The sequence below is a fragment of the Ochotona princeps genome, chromosome 19 (assembly GCF_030435755.1).
Source record: "Ochotona princeps isolate mOchPri1 chromosome 19, mOchPri1.hap1, whole genome shotgun sequence".
Taxonomy (NCBI): Eukaryota; Metazoa; Chordata; class Mammalia; order Lagomorpha; family Ochotonidae; genus Ochotona; species Ochotona princeps.
In genome coordinates this window covers 6,696,214-6,723,339 of record NC_080850.1, presented here as the reverse complement: position 1 = coordinate 6,723,339, position 27,126 = coordinate 6,696,214, and the positions used below count along the sequence as shown (strand labels likewise).

Below are 27,126 nucleotides of genomic sequence, written 5' to 3'. Positions count from 1 at the left end.
CATTTTATTAGTAGTTGATCTATGTTGGAAGTATCAATCGTATTTTGCATGACTTTCCTCTCTTTTCCAAAAAAAAAAAAAATATGTATATAGCAAACTTACCTTTGATGATTTTTGTGTCTATTACCAAAACAGTATTTAGCCAAATCGTACTCCTTTTAATTAAAAATACAGTGTTTTAAGTAAGTATTTTATTAGACTGGCAAGGTCAGAGAGTTTTAAAACCCAAAAAAAACAATGTTACACATGTTTTTTGTATGTCTTATCTTGTTGAAATTCTTTACCAGAGTTTCCATTTAGGTTAATGGAAGTTTTTAGATGTCTTCCAAATATTGTTCCTTATCAACTGAATCTGTGCAGCTTTAAGATGGCGATGCTGGCCCATTATCAAAAAAGAAGCAGTGAAGTTGAAAAATAACCATCTTTATAAAAATTACATTTGTCTCATTTGAAGATTTCATTATATTGCAAGCCTGTTTTGATGTAATCCCATCTAGTTTGATAGAACCCATCTTCCTAGAGTCATTTTTAATGGAGTTCCAGTGATATATCCCTAAACCAGCAAGTTCTTAACGACCCTGGAAAGTGACTGCTTGATTACACTTTAACGGTATTTGCAAATAAAATCACAAGTAATTAAGGGGAAATCTCCAGGCTTTTGAGCAAGTTTGATGCATGATAACTGCCTGATTCAGCTTCATCTAGAGTAATGCTGTGTAGGCAACAGCTACTGAGATCAATAGCAACGTAATGATAGTGGCAGAATTAAGTGAGTAACCTGAGAACTGTGCCTCAGAATGCATGCAGCTGCCACGAACCAAGGCCACACAGTGCACTCCGTGCTTCCGTCCTAAATGTTCATCAAAAGACGCCCTGCAGGAAAATGGAGTTAGATGCTCTTTATTGCTGATCGTGTCTCTTGCCACATTTATCAGGGAAATTGGATTAGCAGTTGGCAGCTGCAGGTAGACAAGATTCTGCAGTGATTAAATATGCAGCTTGGCTGCATTTGTTGTGACAGACCTTTAGTAAATTCTACTGTAAGCACCATCTGTCTAATTTGTATAAAGAAAACTTGGTGCTTTAAGCTACCGATGAAGAACTAGATCTGTTGCTCTATCATAAACAAAACTTTTGCACTAAATGCTTTTAAATGTAATTTATTAGGTTAAGGCTATTTTTCTATCATGATGAATAAATAATACATGCAAAAGTGCTTTCAGGTACTTCATTTTCCAAGTACCAGAGATAAAAACAGTTCTGTTTTGTTCTTCAATAAAGTATTTAGTATTCCAATCCACAGGAGGTGATGCTGTTAAAATATCTCTATGAAAATGCCGCAGGACTGCCAAATTCATTTAATTTGCAGCCCATACCAGGATTTTCCACTCTGTATTTGTAGATATTTTTCAAATGCAGATTTCAAGAGGAACTTAAACGATAAGGACCTATGTTGCCAAATTGAAATACAGTTGTGAGGAGAGAAAAGGCTGCAAAACTCTTAAATTTATAGCTTTGTTTTCTTACTTAGTTCTAATAAAATTGAAGAGAACATTGAATTTTTGTCTTGGGTTTTTCTCTCTGAGTAAAGGGGAAAAGAAAGAAAATGCTGTGACAAATCCCAGCTCTAGAGTATTATTTCAGAGCGTGTGTTTTCCTCCTATAATTTTATCCATTGTAAAATATAGTCCACTACTCCTCTGACTCATGCATCATTTTTGATTTAGCCATGACGTCAAAGGTTTTAAGGAAAATGAATGAAAACTTCTCCGAGGCAGAGGAGCAGTTAAGTAGGAACCTGCTATCTTTAGTCCCTTCGTAAAAACTCCTCAATGTTAAATTATTTAAAATCCTTGATTTTCAGCATGCGCACATTAAAAGTTTTCGCACTAAGTGCCAAATGTTGCAAACAGCACTTTAACAGAATGATTTTGCTTTGATCCCTGTAGCAGTTCCTGAATAATTTATCACAGGTTATTGCCTTAATTCTGGAGAGGGATAGAGCAATAAAGGCAGATGAAAACACTCCAGTTGAAACACCTTGGGGCCTGCTCATTCCTCTGACACGGCTCTTTTGTTGGAACTATTTAGAGGTTATTAAGATGTGTCTCCAGAATTAAGAGTATGCTGTAAGGATGAAGACAGCCATCTTAATTCTAAAGACAAAGCACAATGACCCTTCACCTTCTTTTTCTTTGTTGTTATTATATAGTAGAATTATGAGGATAATATTATAGCTGCCCCCAGTAGTGCCACTACAGTAAAGGGTCTGTCAGACTTTCCATTAGAAACCCTGTTTTGGGGGTCAGGGTGGAAGGAACCACGTTTCAGCTGTTTCTCAGCCCATCCGTCTCACAATTGGCACGCAGACAACAGTTCACCACGCAGAGGGCTGAAGCACTCATCAGTTTCTCCTTGAACTATCAAAAAAAGGAATCCACATAGATCCCCAGACCTACCCTACGCAGCACAATTGCCTCACTCAAATTATTTTCAGATCAATCTAGGGTTAGCCAATCCTAGGAGAAAGGCAACTTTAAAAATAGACCTCTTTGTGCTATTCTAAATGAGGTGATGCACTATGGCTGCTCCTCCCCTACATTTCAATCAGATCACCTCTTCCTCTCACATTATTTAGCAACCCAGTTGAGCTTCCAGTTAGCAGTTTTCATGTCTCATGCCAGAGCTGGGTAGATTGTAACTATGAAGGAAATACTGTTAATATGTTTGTGTCTCTATAGATTTTTACTGGACTCTCTTCTGCTTTGAGATCAAAGATATTTTTTGAGCATAAGAGGTCTGTGTTATTCACATATCCCTGCCCAGAGAAACTTGTTTAAAGCATAAATTGAGTAATTATGTGTTTCCTCTGCTTTGTACTATTTTCTAAAATATGAGATTGATAAGATACAATTTTATAGCCACATTTTACTGCAATCAAAAGAACTATAGATTTGAGTCAATTAAAGCATTTCTGTTGCCTAGGCATCTTTTAAGCAAAGAAAATTTATGATCACCTAAAAATGACCCTATTTGTATAATGGAACACAATAAATAAGTAATTTAATGAAGCCTTTAAAGTAGGCACAAGGAAAGTAAAAACCCATGAGTCCTGATAACTAGTGTAGTGTTGCATGATGTGGATCTTAGATGTGTGTAGGAACCAAAGAGTATTTGAAGATTAGTCTTTTACCTGCGAGTGAACATAAATTAAAAATAGAACTAAAAAACTGTGATAATACAAAGATTGCAAAGTCAACAGTGAGCATTGTTTGAAGAAAGCTTCTTAGAAGATCACATTTTGTCCGAGAGATTATAAAGAAGGTGGATAGCTGAGAGAAGAACATTTCCAGGTGGCAAAAAGAAAAATAGAAGGAAAAAGCAGTCTGGAGTTTTTGTTGCTATTGCAACTATTCCTGTTGTTGCTTTAATAGGAGATCACATGAAGTAAATACATTGATGCCAGCCAATTATGGAAAAATGAGGACTCGTAGGATCATGAGAGAAAAAGTGGATTATTTTAAAGACAAACAACTCAAAACTCTCAGATCCAGAAATCCAGGAAACCATCCCTCTTATAAACTGTTAGACCACATAAACTGAATGTTCTTGTAAACTACACCCAGTTAAATCACGTCAGCTTTTAGGAAGAGTGGAGTGGATGAGAAATTTCAGATACTTTCTGACAGTTAAACTGTTATTTCAGTTAAACTATTATAACTATTATTTCCTACTTTGAAATCAGTATTTGTTGACTGCTCCTTAATAGTAATTTAAACTCCTATCTAAGAAAAGGCTTTCATTAATGAATCAAAATAAGAAGAAATAGAAAATCCAAGGAAAAGGAATTTAGAGTCCACTTTCTCCCCGAATACTTACACTGAAACAGTATCTTCAGAAATCAGTTACAATGTGATCCACCCACCTTGTTCTGCTGAAATCAGTTACTGTGATCCACCCACCTTGCTCTGCTGTTAGGTTTATTTGTGCTCTTTGTTCTGACATCCTAGCATCTGATCCTGGGTTTTCTTTTCTCTTTCCAAGCATTATACTAAGGACAGCTTAATTAAGAGTCCAGAATTCAAGTCAGATCTCTTTTATTCAAGCCCAGGGTCTGTTTGTTTTCCTCTAAAAGTAAATATTTATGGAACACTTACAGTCTATTAGGCTCTTGCTGGGCATCTTTACATGAGTTTCTTAAATTATTCATCACGATACTGCTATCAAAGAGGCATTATTAACCCCTTTCGTAGATGAGAAAACTGAGAAAGACAAATTGCCTTGCTTTAAGTATTAAAGTTAAATAAAACTAGAATTCAAATTCAAGCCTTAAACTTGAATATAAAACTCTTTTTCTTACACCTTTTTCTTGCTTGGGGAATATGACTGTCATTCTGAGGATAGCATAGTAGCTAGCAGAAGGTCACCTAGCCAGTTTTATCCTGAGTTATTAAAGACATTCATTAGAAATTTTTAAATGCCGGTGAGTTTCCAAGGTAAACACTGCCAAAGACTACTTTCATACAAGCTGGTATTGTTTAAGATTTGCTCCTATTAAGTACTGTGCAGACCCTGTGCCTGTGGGTTTTGTGAAATTGTCATTCCTGCTTTATTATTTTAATTTTTAATTTAGCATTATTCAGAAGCAAGGTATATTAATTTAAATGTCCCTATGTTACTGGCATTAATACTTAGCTCAATTTATAAGAAGCAAAGTGGAGCTGATCAGCAGATTGGATGGTCTATCTGTGTAAAGTCTATGGTTTTCTATAGAAAGGGATCTGAGCGAGACATTTTAGCTAATGAATCAAAATCAGATATGTGGTCATTATTGCCTGATTATTACTCCATCTGCTCTGCGCTAACGTGAAAATCAATTACTGTGTCTCTTTCCCACTGACAGCGTATGTTGATCGGGCTGGCAAGAGATCTTCGAGGGATTGCCTTTGCACTGAACACAAAGACCAGCTACACCATGCTGTTTGACTGGATGTATCCTTATTACACTGTGACAATACCAGCTCTGTGCACAGAGGGATGCCAGGCCCCTCACTTTCGTTTAATAGTATGGCACAGTAGGGAAGAGGAAACAAAGCTAAATGAACTAATGTGTAATCAGCTAAAAATTACAGCACAGTGGCAGCAGTGCAGATAACTGAGCACAGCGTTTGGAGACCCAGCTCAGAGAGGTCACTTTTTTGGTGCCATGAAATATTGACAACTTAAAAATCACTTCCCCAAATAATTGTTTATGCTGGGATTGCAGAGATAATCTGGCTAACATCTTGACTTGGGATCAATGAAAGCTCCCATTTGGCATTTTCGAAGAGATTGGAATCTCTGCTTCAGCTCAATTAGCAAGGCTGAGCAGGTCACTTTATCTCTTGGTGGCTTAACTCTTCGTGCTGCAGATCTTCGTCATATTAATGGATGCGAAAAGGAAAAGAAATGCTCAGGATATGTCATTTCATTTACCATTTAACGTTCACCTTTGCCAAGGCTTAGCACAGACAGGACAGCTTTTTAAATCCTCCATAGAAAATGAATCCTCATGTGAAAAGAGTGTGTATTCTGGTGTTAGAACGACCAGACTTGCAACCCCAGCTCCCGGTTTACTGCGTAAACTTGAGTAAGTCATCTCACCTCCCCAAGGCTTGATTTCGAGAGAATCCCACAGCATGATCTATTATAACAAAAATATGTAATTACTCTGTATGTCAGGTACATATTCGGTGGCCATAAATACTGAATATTACTTTTAATAGTAATTTATGAATATCTTGGATCCTAACAAGAGATGATAATTTATGCAAGTCATATTAAGTATAATCCAATGATTTCATGCCTTTTATATGTGAAGCCACTGGAGCCCAGAAGAAACATTCAGTCAGAAAACTAATTTACTTTTAAAGTCACACCATTTGTCAGTTGTACTATTCAAACTCAGACTTCCTTTATAAAAAGTAAGTGAAATTGCAAAAACAAAAACTTGGTTTTTTTTTTTATGGTGCTTTTGAGGTTTAAAAATGTTTAACTTTTTGCCATTTTATTTTCTATATAAATTATTTGCATTATATATACAAAAAGAAGTTTCCTAAAGATAGTCTTTAATTAACATGCCACTGTTGTAGCCGAAAACATAGCTATGGTAGGGTATCTAGTCATATTTTAGGCAGATAAGATAAAGTTCTGATGCTTTAAATTTGATATTGTTGTTAAAAATAAGCTACAACTCTAGGCTGTCTGGAATATCGTCCTCGTCCACAATTTTAACCACGAGCCAAAATCAGAAACTTTCTACTACTAATTACTAAAAATATCTGCCATAATTAATACTGCCCAAAATTTATAGATGGTATTTGCTTTTGGTTTAGTCTGTTTGCCATTTCCTCACTTAGTTCCTTCTTTTTGACATCAATTGGAAGTGAAACTTTTGTCCAGCAGATGGCAGAAAACAGCAAATGGAAAGTCTTGGGACTTGATGTTTTGTTTTGAACTAGAAACCATTGTCTCCTCCATCACACCATAGCTGTAGGAGTTATTAGGGTCAGGGGTGGAGGGCGAAGTGTCAGTTATGCAGGAAGAAATGTTAGATTGCCAAGTAGGGTGGTTTAGTACTGGCCTTGCTTATAATAATTGAGTTTCAGTAGCAAATCAGCTTCCTTGGGAAAAGGCCAAAGGCTTTTCATAATTGTATTGACAACAAAATGAATATGATAAATGGTGTTCATTCAGTTGAGACAAGATTTATAGTTCTCCTTTGGGCAAGGGATGAAGAGCAAATATTTATAATAATAGTAAAATTTGTTTAAAAGTTACATTATTTGATAATTCAAAAAGCTTTATTAAAATATTTTGAAATACTTTAAGCAGTTTCAGGTGATAAAGTACAGATTCTTTCCAAAGTATTCAAGTAATGCAAAAATGAATAAGTATATGATAAAAAATAACAAGGATATGAAAGTCATTTATTCTTCCTGAAATATTGATATGTCAAACTGTCAGTGATGATTCCCACATTACTGCTGGGAAAAGTTTATTTGCCTTTTACCCAACATGAGTGTATGTTCTTTAATTTGTTATACAATCCTTAGTATGCAGAAGAAACATCCTATAAGAGCACATGTCATCTTAAAGCCAAAATCATTTTATTTATGGCTATTATTTGATAAAATGATATTTCAGCGGTTAGCGATTTAATTCAAAAACATTTCTATAAACACCGACTGCATTAGCTGCTACACAAACTACATTGCTTATCACTCTGTCCTTTTAAAACTAAATTGCCTGAAACTACATGGCAACCATCTTTACAAACAGTTTCCATGGCTGGAGAATTGAAGGAAGACCATTGATTTACATCTCTGTCCCAATGGTAGGGATACAACAAGAAAACACCTTACCTTGCAGTGCAGTTAATCACCTTGCTTAAACCTTTCTCTGATCATACTGAGACAAGTATCAAAACTCCAGAGGGAAGCTAGAAAAGGGAAAAAAAGAGAGAGAGAACGGGGAATGTGTATGACATTATTGGCTCGCGCAGGGTCGTGTTTTCCTAATATTCACTGTTGAGCTCGCTGTTCTTCAGTCAGGCAATCAGTATTGTTGATCAGTGTGCATAAACATAATATACAAAGACAGGGCGAAACAATGAGGTGTATGAAAGCGCAAGCTTGTGAATGGGAACATTCTCAGATTCTAGTCCTTGTTATACCACTCAACAACCTGTGGATCTTGGGTAAATTAATATCTCAGAATTTGTTTTCTCTTTTGTGTAATAGGACTGTAAATCCTTGTCTGGCAGGGATGTTGCAGGAAATATTGTGATTGTGTGATTATATGAAGGGCTTCTTACAATGTCTGGCACAATGTAAATACTCCACTGCTGCTCCTTTCCCTAATATGTAATGACACAAAGGAATCGTACTTAACTCATTCACTCAACAAATTAGGCCTCCTAAGCCCAATGTGCTAGATTGCATGAGGGACATAGATTACAGCAACACAATGTAAGCTAACACAATGTAAGCTAATAATTTAATGGTCAGTTAGATATCTATATAAATGACTTATAGTAAAAGCTGGAGAGTGTCCTTGCTACAAGTAGGAATGTGGTTGCATTTAGCTGAGGATTCGGGAAAGACTCTGGAGCTTACCAGATCAGTAGAGCAAGGACCGTGGACAAACAGAAAGATTTCTGTTGGCCTAAACACCAGGTTTAAGAAGAGAATAATGGGGAAGATGTTTCACCATGGTTATTACGTATCTCATGGTTGAAAGTATATGTTTTCTGGGACCCTTGAATATTAAACTAATTCCGTAGATCAGTTGATTGACTAACAAAATTAGAACTGTGTTTCAGAAAAAAAAAACTAATTGGCAATATCACATTGGACAAACTAAAATAGAAAAGAAAGTAAATCTGAAAAAAAAAACCACTGTTTGTTCAACAAGTATTTTTGTGAGTGTTTGTCTCATGCCAGACACAGACAATGCAAGCATGAATAAAATATATTGCTGTGTAGAAGCTCCCAATCCAATAAATATGCAAAAATAAGCATGACTATATGTAAAGATGCATGCAAAGCATCATATGACAATATACAAGGAAGAGTTTGGGTTAAGGACAGAAGGATTCCCAAAAGTGGTGAAAGTTGAGTTAAACTTTGAAAAACATTTCCCAAGGCTCCCAGCAGCTGCAGTTACCATCATGAATAGAAAGTACAGGTGTTTGCTCATGGAGTGCCTTTCAAATCAACTCTGATTTGGGAAGCTAGTTCTTTTCTGCAGCCACATCCTCAAACTCTTATTTCCTAAGAGTTTTACCAGCAGTTGCTGCCTGTTGGTATACATAATGCCTTTCTTCTCTACAGCAAAACCCGAAAAGGAAAGAATTCTGCTTTTGCTCATTACCGTTTTCTTGGAGTCTAGCACATAGGAACTAGTAACAAAGGATGCATGGATGCATGGGAAGAGCAAAGCCTGATACTTGTCACTTTTTGTATTCGGCACTTCAGAAGGCAGTATCTTCTCATTAATACTTTTGATTTCTCATGCATCTGATACAGAAATCAAGAATTTGTTGAGAAAGAATATATAAACACAATTAGATCTGTCCTTCTTCTACCTGTGGGCTCCCACTCCCTCTTAGCTGTATCTGTGTAGTCTACACAAGGCCACTGGAAAATTAAACTAGTGTGGGTTCAGATTCTTAGCCTGTAATCGGAGCCTGGCACTCTCATTCTGCAGCCTTTAACCTCGCTGCTTAGTAGACCTCTACTCTGCTTTCCAATAATCACTCATTTTCTCTGTGGCAGTCACCTCTGTCAGAAGCATATTAGAATCGTCACGACTCTCATTCCAGACAGAAAAGGGAGCATCCCCTCCTACCCTGGCCTTAGCCCACAGTGAATGAACGCGCTCTGAAAAATATGATGGCCCTAATGCCTTTGGAACGCCATGAGAGAGGCCTGTGTGTGTCTCCGCCGTTCTCAGGTCCCAAGATGGGGCTCTTCTGTTTCCTGATGAATCTTCCTGGTGCTTTCCTAGGTGTGCACTGAGGGGTGTCTCAGTGGAATATATTTTCTCACCTGGCTTCTCTGACCATGCTTCAGAAATGTAATACTCTGAGCCTGCCTCTTAGGTGTCAGCCACCCTGAGATGACCATCGATTCCCTACCAATGAAAGCCATGGCTACCTTAACTCTGAATCCTTGGCCCCTAGCACAGTACATTGCATGTAGTATCTACCATGTGTCAGAGCTAACAACTTTCCCTAGACCATGGACAACTCAAAACAGTGATTATCTGACAACAACCGAAACAAAGTTGGTAATCCAAGGCTCTTACCTTCCTCTTCTTCCCACTGAGGCCTCACTTATCTCCCTTCCCCACTTGATTTTCCTTTATAGTGCCTTCATCTTTTTCTTATCAGAATTTCTTTTTTTATTTGTATCTTAATTTTCGAAAGGCATATCTACAGAGAGAATGAAGTCACAGAAAGATCTTTCATCCACTGGTTCACTCCACAAATGGTCGCAACGGCCAGAACTAAGCCAATCTGAAGCCAGGAGCCAGAAGCTTCTTCTGGGTCTCTCACGCAGGTACAGGATCCCAACACTTTGGGCCATTCAAGATGCTTTCCCAGGCCACAAGCAGGGAGCTGGATGGGAAGTGGAGCAGCCAGGACATGAACCGGCACCAATATGGGATCCCAGCACGTGTAAGGTAAGGATTTAGCCACTAAGCCAACAATCTGGGCCTTTTTTTGTTTTTAAAGATTTATTTCTTTTTGGGTCTCAAGGCAATAACCTAGTGGCTAAATCCTCACCTGCATCCATCTTTTATTGGAAAGCCAGGAACTCCAGCTGGGTTTCCCACATAGGTGGCAGGACTCAGGCGTGTGAGCCAGCACCTCCTGCCTCCCAATTCGTGTATTAACAAAAAGCTGGATGGGAACCAGAAGCAGGACCTGATTCCACACATTCCCATATAGGATACAGGCATCCCAAGCAGTATCTTAATGCGTTGCAGTGCAACACACTCCTCTAAATGATAATTCTACTCAAATATGTTACCATTTGTTTTTAGGTTTGGCAGCTTTACAGTAATAGCAAATATAATCCATGTTGAAACTTACTTTGTACCAAGGTTATACATGTAATAATTACCTAGTGCCTGTCCTCAGGGACATGGCACATGGGAGAAATAGGAAATGCTATGATAATGCACAAGGTTCCATAGCCATCTGTGAGACATTGGAGAGGAGGGTTTCACATGAGGTCAGGGGAGGCTTCCTGGAATAATTCTTCCTGGCACCTGTATTGAAATCTTAGCATCAATAGAAGTTAGCAGGGAGACTGTAGAGAAGCACAAGTCTGTGTCCTTGAGGAATTCGCCAATCAACCCTCATACAGAGAGTTGGTCAAGAGTACAATTCAACAAAGATACAGACGAGTTTGATGCCTTTCTGAGAGAATAGGGAAAACATCTCAGGAAAGGTGAAACTTGAGCTAGGTATTGAAATGCAGGGATGTAATAGCAGCAAAAGCAGTGTATAAAAGAGTGGAGACCCGAGCTGGCAGCAGTGAATTTGTAGGGAATTAAGAAAAACTGTGCCCTAGAAACAGTAAGAGATGAGGCTGGAGGTACGGGAGAGCCAGATCTTAAAGGGCTTTCTGTGCCCTTTAAGATGTTTGTGCCCTTTAAGGTATTTATTGTACACAGCAAGAAGTAAAAATTGTGGGGATCATTATCAGCTACAGATGTCTACCAGTAACACACAGAACAGAAATACCATTAAGTGATTCAGTTCAGTACTTCATTCTGAAATAAAAAAGATAAGTACATTGGAAAACATCAGAGAGAACTGGGCGGTGGTGAGACGGAGGGAGCAGAGTGAGGAAGATTGTGCCATAGAGTTTTTCTGCTTTGGTTCTGTTCCTTAATTCTGTATTTGTGTATCCGTTTGGCATGGAAAAGACCAGTTGCAGGCAAACGGGCCAGCGAAGCCAAGTCCATTTTCCAGGTTTTGATGATTCACCATAGGCATATACTCCTTAATGTTAATGAGGATGTTTGAGAATTTCTGCTTACATGTATGTGAGACTCAACTTTTAATGGACCTATCTTGAATAGATTAATAGTTACCCAAGCTTTTCTTGAGACCAGTAACCCAGAATGTTCCTAGGAATTACAGTGGAACCAGACAGTTCAGCAATTTAACAGGAAGAAAATTGAATATAAGTAATTTTGACTGGAGTACTACCTAGCCATTAAAAAGAATGAAATTCTATCATTTGCAACCAAATGGTCCCAACTAGAGACCATTATACTCAGTGAAATAAGTCAATCCCAAAAGGATAAGTATCATATGTTCTCTCTTATATAAAGCAACCTCCTTGAAAAATGCAAGATCAATAGCCCTTTCAATATACTGTTTTTGCTACATCTCATGGATTTTGATATATTTTTTTTGTTTTCATTTTTTTCAAGATTGTTTCCACCCACCCCCCACCCCGGTTAAATTCTCCACTGACTTGTAGGTCATACAGTAGCATCATTTTCTTCAGGAAGGCTTTTTATTTTCTTTTTCATTCGTTCAGCAACACATTGGTCCTTCAGTAGCATGGTATTTAACTTCATGTCATTGTAAATTTTCTATTTTTCTGTCTATTGTTTTGTTTTATGGTTACTCATTTAAGGGGATGTATAGTAACTGTGTAGTAGAGACTATCATGCAGATGTGACAATACAATGCAATGTGCACCTCCACTTACAAATCAAAGATGGACTCCCACTGAAACATGTCTTGACAATCGGATGCTGGACTTTCTGCCATTTTGCATGCCTGCAACGTCAGGATATGTTTAAATAGCAGAACGATGGACTTATGACTGTTTATCAAGGACTATACTACTGTAAGAATATGGGGAAATCAGTTGAGGGTGCGATTTAGGGAGTAAGTAAGGGAAACCCCAGAGCCTATGGGATTGTATCATAATTTAAAATATAAATTATATAATGTATATTTACACATATATAATGTATGTATACATACATAATATATGTATACATATTTTAATGTATGTAACTTTGAAACTTTGATATAGATACATGACTTATTGTTAGTGTTTCCCTTTGATTTTATGTATTTTAAACTTTTCATAGTGAAATACTTCTCAATGTAGAAACCAAGGAATCCTAGTACTAATCATTCAAATAGTCAGAACAAATGTGGATTCCCCTGAGTTTCAGCTTTTTAAGTAGCACTAATTTTCTCAGGAACCGTATGTATTTTGACCTTTAAATTCTTTAACAAATTTTATAACAAGGTATCCAACATGCTTCCCCATTCTTCAGAGGGCCATTGAACGGTGGTATGGAGAACCAGCATGCACAACTCCCATCTTGAAGCTTCTGGCAGAACTGATGCAGAACAGGTAGGGAGTGTGACAAGGACTGAAACACCCAGGAACCAAGGTGTTCAATGAAAATAATAGAATTAGAGCCTAGAGGTTGAGACCCTTTGAACAAAAGGGTATAGTGGTATATTTTATGCATGTGGGGACTAAAGAAAAAGAAACTGGGGAGACTACAATCACCACTCCTTAGATTATTCAAAAATCACAAAATGGAGAGAGAAAGCAACTGTTTAACTATTTCACTGCTTAAATGCAGTTATTATCGAATTTTAGAGCAGGGAAGAAGTTTGGAAGACTATGAGAGGCAATTCATTTCTGAATCTCAGCGATTTATGGGCACATAGCCGTTTGCCTGAGGAGCTCTGGGGATTGTCCCTGGCTCTGACTTCTAAATTATTCTGTTTCCTCTTTGCCTAGATGTATGTACTTGGGTGATTTATGCACTCACAATTTTCATTGGAACAGCAACTAAACACTTCTCAGAAATTGCCTAGTTGACCCTATAATTTGCGTGGATCAGCAGAGATTTAAACACTCTGCATACATATTAGCAAAGATGTGAGTAAGAAAGAAAAACTGCAACAAGCTAATTGTGTTTACCTCTTTAAAATATGTCATTGTGAATATGGCTTAGCACCAAATTACCTGTCACTTAGCCATCTTGTCTCATCAGTTGCTCTGTAAACTGCGGGTCGGAAAGGAGATACTCAAACAGGGGGAGGAGTAATAGTTGCCGCTCTAATCTTATCTTGGGTCACAGCAGTAATTCAAAATTTGCCTCTAAAGCAAGAGGTAGAAAAAGACCTGGAAAATAAATGTGAGTATTATTCCTTTCAAAGGTGTTCATTTAAGAAAAAAAAATTCTCATTGCTGTCTGAGATATTAAGAGGAGAATGGCTTTCTGTTTTCTGTTAGAAATTTAAGGGCATTTTCTATTGAATTCTAATGTTTTAGCCACATAATTGATTTTATATATTATGATGTAACATTTAATACTAAAGCAAAAATCATTGCATCGAATATTATGAAGTATTTTATATCTGCCCTAGGCAGATATTTCCTATCTAGAACAATTATCTTAAGAATTATCTAATGAAAATGTATTACTCAGAAAATTCGTCATCTTGTCTATGTTTTCCTAGAATCTAATGTGAATTATGAATGTGGAATTGTATGCCAATAAGCAAATGTTTGTAATAATATTACCTCTAAATTATAATTGCACTGAACAGCAAAGCATTTTGAAAAAGCATGGAAAAGCAATAATTCACTCAATTACTGGCAAAAAGAATTCTAGCAGTGTGTTTTCTTTTTAGCTTTATTTTTTGTTTGTTTGTTTACTAATCCTTGAAACATTATGTCTGGTTTTAAGTAATATTATTTTATCAGGAAAGCACGTCATTGCCTTTACCTGTTCATTCTGTTCCTCAACTTGTCGAAACCCAGAAAGGAGAATTGTTCTACAAGAGTTTCTGAGACTTGTTTCTCTCTGCTTGAGCTGTGTACAGTGGAAGTTTCGCTCTTTAATGTAACTTAATATGTTTGAAATATGCTTGAATTATCAATGATTCCATAAGTATATGTGCAGTATTAAAAATACCTGAATTTCCTCTTTGTCATTTTTAGATATCTGCCATTTTTAAAATCTGTTTTTCAAATGTGTAGTAGACACTGTAAGAAACCTCAAATATAAAAACATCTCTGTCAGGTATCTATATAAGCATACAAATATACATCTGGGAGTTTTATCGTTAGAATTATTATTACTGTTATCATCCAACCACTGCTTTGTGTGACAGAAGAAGAAAGAGATTTGGGACATACGATGTCAGAATGTTGTTCTGACAGATACAGGAATGCACTCTTTGAATCAACAAGCAAATGGGAATTGCTCTTCTTAATTGCCTAGTGCCTTTACAGTGAGATTAGCATACATATTTTACCAGCAGTTGTTGAATGGAATGGCACTTTAAGGAATAATTTCATTGCTGCTGCTTCTAATAAAAGAAAATACTAGACGTTTTGAACCTGTATTTTATTTCTTCATCTGCACATGGTCTAATTTTTTTACTATATCTCTTAGATCTCAGCGTTTGAATTTTGATGTATCATCTCCTAATGGGATTCTCCTCTTCAGAGAAGCTAGTAAAATGATTTGCACTTATGGTGAGTATCCTTTTCCATATTTGTCTGTGCAATATAACTTTATCTCTTTGGAGGAAAGAAAGATGTTAGTTATTTTGTTCTTTCGAGCCTGCATATCTGTGTGAATTTGTGAAGTGGGTAATAGGAGTGCAGAAAGCCAGGTAGCTAACATGTTGGAGGAGTAAGCACCCATGCCTTTGTCTACAAATCATGCCTGACCAGCTTGATGAATTTCTTTTGGAAAAATGTGATGTCAGTAAAGAAAGGAAATATACTAGAATATTGAAAACTTACAGTAAATTTAGAAGTACTGAAAGTTACATTAGGGAGTTTGCTGTCCTGAGTTAAGGAATGCTTAGACCAGTATGCCGCTGAATTTGTGGAAATATACTTGTAAAGCATGGTAAATATTGTATTACAAGGAACTTTTGGGAACTGTATTCCTAGGTCTATAACAAAATTTGTCCTGTTCAATTATAGTCCCAAAAATCTTAAAATTTGGTTAGCAGTTTATACCTTAGAACTACAGTAAATATTAAACTTTCCAATTCTGACAGCTTCCATCAATGAAATTCTCTACACTCTGAAACTTTCATGTAAATAAATAGGGAATTGGGAAAGAATGAATTGGAATCTAATTAGGCACGTACTGATGGAATCCCCACCTGAACTTGTCTCTGAACACTTCAGTTCTCCCCAGGATGTGTCCTGTGCTCTTCTTTCTCTTGTTGCCTTTTTTCTCTCCTTTCTTGCCTGTCTGTCCTTATTTTCCCAAGTCAACAGCCAGCCCTAGGTATATTTAGTCCTAAACATTTCCTATGGCTCTCATATTGCTTTTCGTGTATCTAGGAATATATTCATGGAATTTTGTAAAGGTCTTTTGCTTCAAGTGTGTGTGTGTATGTGTGTGTGTAAGCAAAAAAAAATCATTGAAAATGCATTTATTTATTTTTTACTTACTTGAAAGGCAAAAAGAAAGCAACAGAGACAAGGATCTTCCATCTACTTGTTCACTCCCCAAAATGCCCACAACTGAGGCCTGGCCAGGCTGAAGCCAGCAGCCTGGAATTCAGTCTGGGTCTCCTTTGTAGGTGTAAGGGACCCAATCCATTGAGTCAAAATCTACTACCCTCCAGGGTGCTTTTTAACAAGGATTAAAAGTGGAACCAGGGCTCAAACCCAGATGCTGTAATATGGTATGTAATGTGGACATCCCAAAAATTGGTGTCTTAACCTCTATGCCCAATGTAAATTTTCACTCTTATTTTCATTTGTACCAGTAACTACATCATCATATTTTACATCTGTTTGGAAATATATATATTAAAAAAAAAAGAGTAGCAATCCTACGGGTGAAAATGGATTTCTTTGTAAATATTCCAGATCTGCTTACCTTTAAATACATACCTAATTCCTTCTCAGTGTCTTATGATACTAAGACCTGTATGGTTAGAACTTGTTTCAAAATACAGTGTATCCATGGTCCATACCTGTAATGTCAGGATAAACTTAAAGAGCAGAATGATGGACTTAGAACTGTTTATGGGGGGAATCAGTGGGATGGAGGGAACCTGGGAAGAGGGTAGGGAAATCCCAAAGCCTGCGGAACGGAATCATAAAATAGTAATAATAAAAACAATGTTTTATATTAGGAAAATCACAATTTTTGAAGATTAAAATAAATCTCTGAATACTAGTGCTTATCAACTCTTTGACCTTCAATTAGAAAACTATACTTCTTTGTTCCCAATGTTCTCATGTATAGCATTAGGAATATTTACAGACCAACCTACCTCGTTAGCATTGGGATGGGCGCATAATTGAGTTCATCTGAATAACGGGTCTGGCCCGGAAGTTAATATGTAATCAGTATGTATTGAATGTGCCTGCTCCTGATCTAAAGCCTTTGTTGTACACTCGCGAAGCTGGCCTTCTTTGGACAGATGTTCACCAACCCATCCCATTTTTTACCTCCTTCTTGGACCACACTGTCCTACTTTCCTCTCCCTATAGCCAGTTCTGAGTCTTTATTTCCTTACTTTTTTTTTTACTGATTTCCTTTAGTAACTCCCAGTATGAAATAACACGTATATGTAAGAATCACTTAGCAGGGCCTGGCGGTGTGGCCTAGCAGCTAAAGTCCTCGCCTTGCATGCACCAGGATCCCATATGGGCACCTATTCTAATCCCAGTGGCCCTGCTTCCCATCCAGCTCCCTGCTTGTGGCCTGGGAAAGCAGTTGAGGACGGCCCAGAACCTTGGGATCCTGCACTCGTGTGGGAGACCTGGAGGAAGCTCCAGGCTTCAGGTCAGCGCAGCACTGGCCATTGAGGTCACTTGGGGAGTGAATCATCAGATGGAAGATCTTCCTCTCTGTCTCTCCTCCTCTCTGTGTATCTGACTTCGCAATAAAAATAAATAATTCTTTTTTAAAAAATCACTTAGTAAACAATTAAGCTTTTAACTCTACAAACGCTTGCTTCCTATTACCAGTCACAATTTTACCTTTGCCACGCCTTTTTCAGATTGTTTCCTTCATCAAATATCAGATTGTTTCCTTTTTTATGATTTATTTATTTTTTATTGGAAACGCGGATAGAGAGGAAGATCTTCCATCCAATGTTTCACTCGGCCGCAATGGCTGGAGCTGAGCCAATCTGAAGCCAGGAACCAGGAGCTTCTTCCAGGTCTCCCATGTGGGTTCAGGGTCCCAAATTTTGGGCCGTTCTTGACTGCATTCCCAAGGCACAGGCAGGGAGCTGGATGGGAAGCGGGGCCGCTGGGATTAGAACCCATATGGGTTCCTGGCACATTCAAGGCAAGGACCTTAACCACTATGCTACGGTGCCGGGCCCCAGATTGTTTGTTTTAGAGCTCATTCACTGTTGGCCATAGAACAAATGAAAATGGTGATCCTTCCCTTTCCCAGTGTTACTTGCTCTCTTGAACATTATGTGTGACCAGCAAGTAACACCAACAGAAATCTCACAGAATAGGACTGATTTGCTTCAACAGCTACCTAGCCTCCTGTCAGGTTGTCTGACTGAGACAAAGGCATTGCAACAAAATTTGTTTCAAAAAAATGAATAAATAAATAATGTGCTGTGTAATGATAGTATGGAAGGATGAGGAAGAAGAGATGGAAGGAAAGAGAAAGGAGCAAGGAGCTAGAGGGGAAAGGAGACAAAAACCATTAAAACATTCTTGAAAAAGGGAAGCCAGTAAGGAGTTTTCTTACCTCAGAGTAACTAAACAAGTAGGGCTCCATTTCTCAGTTTAGATTAATAGTATTGGTATTTTCCATTTTAAAAATCTCGATTTATGTGAGTTAACAGAGCGAGAGGGGGAAAGAGATATTCCATCCACTGGTTCACTCCCCAAATAGCCTACAACTAACTACCAGTACTGGGCTGGTCTGAAGCTGGAGTCCAGAAGCAGCTTCTGGGTCTCCATGTGGGTGCAACAGCCAAAGGCCTTAGGCAATCTTCCACTGCTTTTCCAGGCCATTAACAGGGAGCTGGATCAGAAGTCTAGCAGCTAGGACATAAACCAGTGCCCATATGGGATGCCGGTGCTGCAGGCAGAGGATTAGCCTGTTATGCCACTGTGCTGGCCCCAGTATCTTCCATTTTAAAATCAGCTGTTACTCAAGGTAAGTATTATGATCTGCCACTCACTAGTTGTGTGACCTTGGTTAAGTTGCTTAGCCTGTCTTGCTTCATTCTTGCAAAGGAAAGTTACACCTGCCTCATCAACGATTGTGAGGATACAGCTTAACGAAGTATAGAAGTCCTTAAACCAGTTAGCTGCTATGATTTATAAATCAATCAAATCTCCTACAAGTTAGAAGTAGGCCATATGTCATATAACTGATGAGTAGTTGAATTGGCATTTGCTTCAAAAGCAGTATAATTTACACAGTAATTTACCTATTCTCTCTCACCTCCTGGCAGGGGCCACAGGAAGATGGTACTTTGAATGTTTATTGTATGCCATTTTTTAAAGTATGATAATTTCTGTCCCAAAACTTAAGGGAAAACCAAGTTCAACAGAAAAATGCCCTTTAACTGGGTCACCAGGGATCTTACGCATGGGCTTCACATAGAGCAACAGAAGAATGTTTCTCACTCTTCACTGATTCCCATGCAACCCCCCATCAGCAAAACTGACTTGTATATTGTCGCCTCTGGAATGTCTTCTGAGCTGCGATATTACCTCTGGAGATTGTAATATACTCTTCAGAGGGAGAGCCTGTGGTCGCCAGCCAGAGGACTAGAGGATATGTGACTGGGAGAACATAAAAGAGCCAGGGTTACATATTTCTGGGGTGACCCAAGGTGAAGGAAGGGGAACCTCATGGAGGAGAGAGGGCAGAAAATCCCAGGATCCCTCTGGCACATTCCTCACCGGGTTTCTGTCTGCTCACCTTTCACTGGCAGCACTGGGGAGTCGGTGAGTGCGGTGCCCTGCTTGGGAAGCACTCACTCCAAACGTACCGCATTCATTAGGCATTTTGTGAAATGCCTCCACCTCCACCTTGCTGCTCCATGAGACTGGCAGAAAAATAATACTTCTGCTATGCTGTTTTATTTATCTACATTCTGTCATGATATACTTTGATGTAAGTTTTTAATTTCACTTCAGCTCTCAGCTGCTCTTGCCGTTACAGCTCAGGGTCAGCAATGAGGTTAGCCACAGTAGCACAAAACAATTTCCTGTTTGTACAGCCCAGGTAACATTTGGATGAGGATTAAATTTTACCACATTTTCTACTAGCCCAAGCCTATTATTTCTAATGAGTTTTAAATTGCTTCAAGAACATGTATTTCAAAACTTAGTGCTATGATCCATTCAGCCTGAGCAACTTAATAAAAGAAATTTCTTTCTTAAATTTTGGTTAAAATGCTGCATGCAGTGTAATAAATGTTATTACTTTGGAAACCTACTTCTCAGTTTTAAAAACTGCATGTTTTTTATGCTCAAGTTCCATTTGTCTCGTCTTTTCTTCCCCTTGCCTGTGGGTATTGGTATCTTTAGTGACATCTGTTGGTTGAAGAGTGCACAGAGGAAGAAATGGTGATGGTTTTCATAAGACTGGCCAGAATGGACCTGCTTTTACTCCTTCCTCAGGAACCAAAAATCTGACTTTCAAAAATGGATAGAATCAAAGCCATGTTTATTCACTACCCAAAGAATTTACATCGTGGGTCATTGAAGCAATATGTGCTCTGTGTGTTTTGAAAATGTAACTTAACATGCATAAATTCAGTGTGTACAGTGTTGTGCAAGTCAGCACCACTCATTGTGACCAGTGGTTTTGCGGAGCCTTAGAGGTCTGTGAGAGCATCACAGAGACCCCCTGAGAAAGGAGGGTCAGGGAGGACTCACCGTGACCAGAATCACCCCGGTGGCACCAGACTTGCTTGTAAAAGGTTTTGCCTGCTCAGTGTTTTTTAAAGAACTTGGAAGTCCTGTTAGAACTAACATGTACTGTTAGAAGGACTGTAGTGCTGGGAGATTGTGATTGTATATTTGCAGCTGTATTATTACAAGAAGAGAACTGAAGAAAGCTTTGGCCTTCAGATATCTAGAGGCATAATAAAATGTCACAAGGAAATAATAATTCTTGGAAACAGATTATCCAAGACCCACAGATAGCCTTATGTCTTATCAGAAACTTGTTTGAAGACATAATAAAGCAGCCAAGAACAGAGTCTCAGAAGGTCAAGTGTTTGCTGCTGTGCTTCTAGTCCAGCTCCCTGCTAATGTTCCTGGGAAAGCAACTAGAAACCTTGCCACCCGTGTGGGAGACGTATATGGAGTTCCTGGCTTCTGGCTTCAGCCTGACCCAGCAACCCCTGGGCAACTATCTGGAGAGTTAACCAGTGGATAGATGACCTCTCTTACTGTTTCTCCCTTCTTTGTGTCACTCTGAATTTCAAAAAAATAAAATCAATTTTTTAAAATAAGCAAAAGCTGACCAAAAAATCTTTGGAAATGTGTGATGATCAATACCTAAAGAATCACAAAACCAGGTTCAGGTTTTGTGTCTCACCAAGAATCTAGGAACCTGCTGCTCTTAGGGAATCTCTAATTAAAAAGAAAAAGATTTATTTTCTTTTTATTGGAAAGTCAGATTTATAAAGAGAGAGAAAAACCTTCCATCCACTGGTTTACTTCCCAAGTGGTTGCAATGGCCAGAACTGAGCTGATCCAAAGCCAGAAGCCAGGAACTTCTGGGTCTCCCATGCGGATGCAGGGTCCCAACACTTTGGGCTGTCCTGTTCCGCTTTCCCAGGCCACAAGTAGGGAGTTGGATGGGAAGTGGAGCAACCAGGACACAAACCGACATCCATATAGGATCCTAGTGCATGCAAAGTGAAGACTTTAGCCACTAGACTACTGTGCCAGGCCCAAGAGAATCGCTAATGTTTAATGTTAACCCACTGTTGTGTATGGGCAATGATAAACTAATGCACCCTTTCATCCCTGTAACTAGAGTTTATTGCACACTTACTATGTACCCTCAATTATGAGAGTTATAAAGCACAGTAAGATAAATAAAACACACCCAAAAAAGAGAACCTTACCAATTCTTCCCTTGAGGAACTTAAGTCAAGCAGAGGATTCAGACAAGCAAATGAAGAATTATGATGCATTATGTTCTGTGTTGTGCTTCAGAAAAACTCAGAGTGCTATGGGAGCCCAGAAGAGATTTCTCGTTCAAACTAAGATCAGAGAAAGCAGTATTTCTTGAAGGATTATGAGTAGGACCAAGAAGTTTGGAAAGGGCATTTAAAGCAGAGACTAGCTTTTACAAAGGATATAAATGTAAAGCTGTGTGGCCTAATAGGAAACCACAGGGATTTCAAAATTGCTGGAGACAAGCAAATGTTAAGGGATTTCAGGCAGTAGCAATAGAGAGATGGGAGGAGCCCAATTGCGAAGTAATTTCTGAGTCAGCTTAAGGAATTGCAATTTTTTAAGATATATTTTTATTGGAAAAACTATATACAGAGAGAAGGAAAGAGAAAAAGATGTTGCATCCACTGGTTCACTCTCCAAGTGGCCAGAACAGCCAGACTGAGCCAGTCCAAACCCAGGAGCTTCTTCCAAGTCTCCCACGCGGGTGCAGGGTCCCAAGGTCTGGGCCTTCCTCTACTACTTTCCCAGGTCACAAGCAGTGAGCTGGATGGGAAGTGAAGCAGTCAGGACATGAACTGGCTCCCATATGGGATCCCAGTGGTTGCAAGGCAAGGATTTCACCTATAGGTTATTGCACTGGGCCCGAGAGTAGCAACTTATTAAAAAGTTTTTTGAAAAGTTTGATTGTATATACTTAACATGTAAGCACAATGTTGTGGGATATGTATTACTGTAGTAAAACAAATAGCAAATTAATGTATCAATCATTGGTGCCAGTTTTGAAGTGTGCTTTTATGTCAACAGCAGCTAAAAATCTACTAATTTACTTGGAGTTCCAAATAAATTTGAGTTACAGGAACTTTGAGCTGCTATAATTCCAGGCTGTACATTACATCTCTAGGCTGAATTCACCCAACGTGTCTAGTACTACATATCCTCTAGCCTGCATCTCCCTGTTTCTTCCACCTCACCCATTGCTGCCGGTAATAGCCATTGTTTTGTTGTCTGACCTCCACATGTTTAGATTCCACATATGACCAATATCATACAATTTTTTCAGTATCTTGACTTATTTTGTCTAGCATAATGTACTCCAGGCTCATCAGTGCTGTGGCAGATGGTAAGATCTTGCTCATTAGGGCTGAGTAATATTCCATTGTAAATGCGAAACTGAGGAACCTTCAGCCCACAGACTATATAAGGCCTGTGGAATTATTTGGCCAAGGTAATCACAGACAGCACTTGAGCTTCACTAAATCTGTTGCAGGCTAATTAAGTTGGTGACTTTTGTGTGGATCAAAAGTAATATGATAAATATCCAAATGCCCCATGGCAGATGAAAGGTTCCCCAACCCTAAATGTACCACAGTTTCCTTATTCATTCTTCTGTTGACAGATGCTTAGGTCATTTCCTAATCTTGATATTGTGAATAACGCTGCAAGGAGCACAGCAGTGCAGCTATCTTTACAAGGTGATGATTTCGTTTCCTTTGAGTATATGCCCAGAAGAGGGGTTACTGACTTGTAGGGTAGTTATATTGTTTTTAAATTTTATTTACTTCTCTACTTATTTGGGAGGCTAAGTTTTTTGTAGTTCCTTACAAATTTTAAGATTATATTTGCCTATTTCTGTGAATAATAACACTGGGATTTTTCTAGGGTTATGGGCTCTACATATTGCTGTAGATTGCCTGAAATATATTTCCATTTACTTGTGTCTTGTTCAGTTTGTTTCATCAATGTCTTATAGTCCTCAATATATAGGTCTTTCAACTTTAACTTTAAAGATACGTTTTCTTTAAGGAAGATACTGAATGGTTAAAGTGATATGACCAATTTCCTTTTTAATAGGGATGTGCGAGATGAATTGTTTGATGCAGGAATTGGCTAATAGAGTAGACATTGTGGTGCCAGTGGATAAGCCACAGCTTGTGTCTCCTACAACCCATATCAGGTTCCAGTTTGAGTCTGGGCTGCTCTGCGTTCAGTTCTACTTCCTTTTAATGCCTCATGTGAGGCAGCAGATGATGGCACAGTGCTTGCATCCCTGCCATCCTTGTGGCAGATCCAGATGGAGTTCAAGAGTTCAGGTTTTGGCCTACCTCATTCCTGACTGTAAACAGGCATTTGGGGAGTGAACCAACAGGCAGAAGATCTCCCTATCCCTGTCTCAGCCTTTCCAGTAGATTTTTTTTTTAAAGCCAGTAAGCATTTAGAGAGCTATGGAAAAAAATGGTGCAAGATTAGAAGTTTAAGGGACAAAGTTAGACATTTAAATTAGCATAGAATATTATGTCGATTCTCCTTTCCCTATCTTAATGTGATTCTCTCATTTGTTCTTACGATTCTCTGATAATATGACTGTACAAAATTTCTACCACACAAAGGAAATTGTGCTAGTTCTTGGAAATTCATAGAATCAGCTTTACTCTTGTATTGCAAATAATGCTCTAGGACTGTGTGTATGATCTTTGCTATATTTAGATAGTAGTTCCCTCTTTGTTTATATTCATTGTGGGAAAGCTTTCCTGAACGCCTAATTCTATTATTTGCATATAAGATCACTCAAGAAGTAAGTCACTATACCTTATTGAGACTAGATAATACAACAAAGAACCAAGTTCTGTTGGCCATCAGCAGCTGACAATTGTCCATTTACTTAAAATTGCCTTAAACTCGTAAGGGAAAATGTATAATGATTATAAAATAAACCCTATTAAATAGTGGAGGATTTTTTAATTTTTTCCTATTTTCTTCTAATTACTGGATATGGCTCCATGAAAAACCAAGAACCATTAGAATGTTCATATTCTCTACAAACCCTGACTCTGTTTCTCTTCCAAGTAAATAATCCAAAAATAGTAGATAGCTAACCACATAAAGATCTGTGATGTAACTCTATTCATAATTGTGAAAATTAAAACCCAGAATGTTTCGAAATACATGATATATCAATTCAATGCAATAAAATATAACCTTTAAAATATGTTTTAAGATCACCTAGCTTGTGAGAAACACATAAGAAATACCACATAATAACAAACTCAAATTGTATCTATGCTATAGGGAACAGCATTTCTAGGGACCAGCATTTTGGCACAGTGAGTTAAGCCACTGCCTGCAACATTAACTTCTCATATGGTCACCAGTTCAAGTCCCAGCTGCCCCACTTCTGATCATACTCCCTAGTTAATGCACCTGGAAAAAACAGCAGAAGATAACCTAAGTAGTTGAGTTCCTGCTACCCCTGTGGAAGACCTGTATGGGATTCCGGGCTCCTAGTTTCAATATTGCCCACCTCCATTGTTGAGGCCACCTGGTTAATGAGCCAACAAATGAAAGAGCTTGCTTGCTCTCCCTCTCTCTCTCCCCCACCGATAATTCACTCCCCAAGTGACCACAATGGTCAGTACTGCGCCAATCTGAAGCCGGGAACCAGGAACCTCTTCCGGGTCTCCCAAGCGGGTGCAGGGTGCCAAAGCTCTGGGCCATCCTCGACTGCTTTCCCAGGCCACAAGCAGCGAGCTGGATGTAAAGTAGAGCTGCCGGGATTAGAACCAGCACCCATATGGGATCCCGGCATGTTCAAAGCGAGGACTTTAGCCGCTAGGCCACGGCGCCGGGCCCCCAAGTTATGTTTTAATCACCAGGCCAAATACCCACTCCAGGAGTTGGCATTGTGGCATAGAACATAGATCCAGCTTCCAGCTAATGTGATTGGGAAAGTAGCAAGTGATCACCCAAGTACTTTGTCTCTGATCATCCATGTGGAAGGCCTAAATGGATTTCCAGGTTCCTGGCTTTGGTCTGGCCCAGCCCCAGCTCTTACGACCATTGAGGAGTGAACCATTGGTGGAAGATAGATCTCTTTCTCTATTCCTCTTTTTGTCATAACTCTGCCTTTCAAATGAATGAAACAAACCTTTAAAGGGGCTAAGAGAAGGAGGTAAACATACTCTATTATAGACTACAACTTTGTTCTTTGGTATTTACCCAGACCACACAAAAAGCTGCACAATGATATTTATATCAGCTTTATAACTGCCAAAACTTGGAAACATCCAAGATGTTTTTCAGTAGGTAACAGATAAATAAACTGCATATCCAATATGGGCTATTTTTAGTGCTAAAAAATGATGACGTATTAAGTCATGAAATGACATCAAGCATCTATTACTAAGTGAAAGAAGTCATTTTGAAATAGCTACATATAGAGTGATCACAACTATATAATAGTCTGGAAAAGGTAAAAATTTTGGAAGACAGTAAAAAGATTAGGGGTTAGAAGAAAAATAGGAATGAACAGGCAGTGGCCACAAAAAATTAGGGCGAGAAACTGTGATACTATAGTGATAGAAATATTTACACAGACCCAAACAATGTATAACATCTGAAAGTGAACCCTAATGTAAACTGTGAAGTTCAGGTGAGCGTGATGTGTCAGTGTAGGTTTGTCGGTTACAGGGACAGTACCAATCTAGTGGGGGATGTTAGTAATGAGGTAGGCTATGCAAGAATGGAGATAAGGAATAAATAGGAAATCTCTATGGCTTCCTCTTATTTTTACGATGATGCTAGAACTGCTTTTTTTAAGTTTTTTTTTTTAAAAAGTAACATGTGGCACTACTAAGAGTGTGAAGATATGGTCCTTACCTGGTACTAGAACAGAGAACAGAACAAATTGATCAACTACCCCAGCCACATGTTGGCAGTGAAAATCTGGGCAAGTGGACATGCTAAGGTGGACTGTATCAGCCAGTGGATTCTGAAGAGATTTCGTCATGCTTGGAATGACGAGATTGGCAGCAATTCAGAACTGTTGAACTGTTGAAACCAGTTGAGCAGTGCCCTCTAGCATGCTCCACGTCCAGGACCCTGAGATGGTTGGGAGGGTGGGTGTGGCTTCTTCCTTTGTCTCTCCCCTTCCCCCAGATACAGGAAGGAAAAAAGAGAATGTGGAAACAATGGTCTTACCCACTTTCCTGTAGCCCTTGACCCTTTGAGCCCAATCAACTATGTAAAAATCATCAACGTAAAAATAAATAAATAAAGAGATGGTCCTTGTTAGAAGATGACATCTAACCAAACATTTCCAGTAAATGAGGGAGTTAGTTGTAAAAGAAGAGCATTCCAGGGTGAGGAAACAAGTTTTGGAGTAAAAGCAGGAGTGTGTCTGACATTTCAGAAGGAGAGATCAGCAGCCAGAACAGAGAGAACTAAAGGAGGAGTGAAAGAAGGACAAAGTTGTGTGAAGCCTGCAGACAACTCTGAAGACTTTGATTGTAAATTCAAGTATAATAGAGAACATTTTGAGCAGAGGAATAAAGTGAGCTGGCTTAAATTTACAAAAGATCATTCTGACTACTATATTAAAGTTAGACGGTAAGGGACTAAAGATAGAAACAGGCTATCA

General features: G+C 38.6%; 1 protein-coding gene across 4 annotated transcripts in view; it reads left to right on the top strand.

Annotated features, from left to right (window-relative positions):
* The window catches only part of RANBP17 (RAN binding protein 17), a 282,863-nt gene that overhangs the window by 203,598 nt on the left and 52,139 nt on the right, over positions 1-27,126 (top strand). For all 4 annotated transcript variants that reach the window (XM_036497037.2, XM_004587435.2, XM_058677578.1 and 1 more), the window contains 3 exons: positions 4,904-4,992; positions 12,834-12,941; positions 15,007-15,089. In XM_036497037.2, coding sequence (XP_036352930.2) covers positions 4,904-4,992; positions 12,834-12,941; positions 15,007-15,089 — 280 coding nt within the window. The remainder of the gene's footprint in view (positions 1-4,903; positions 4,993-12,833; positions 12,942-15,006; positions 15,090-27,126) is intronic.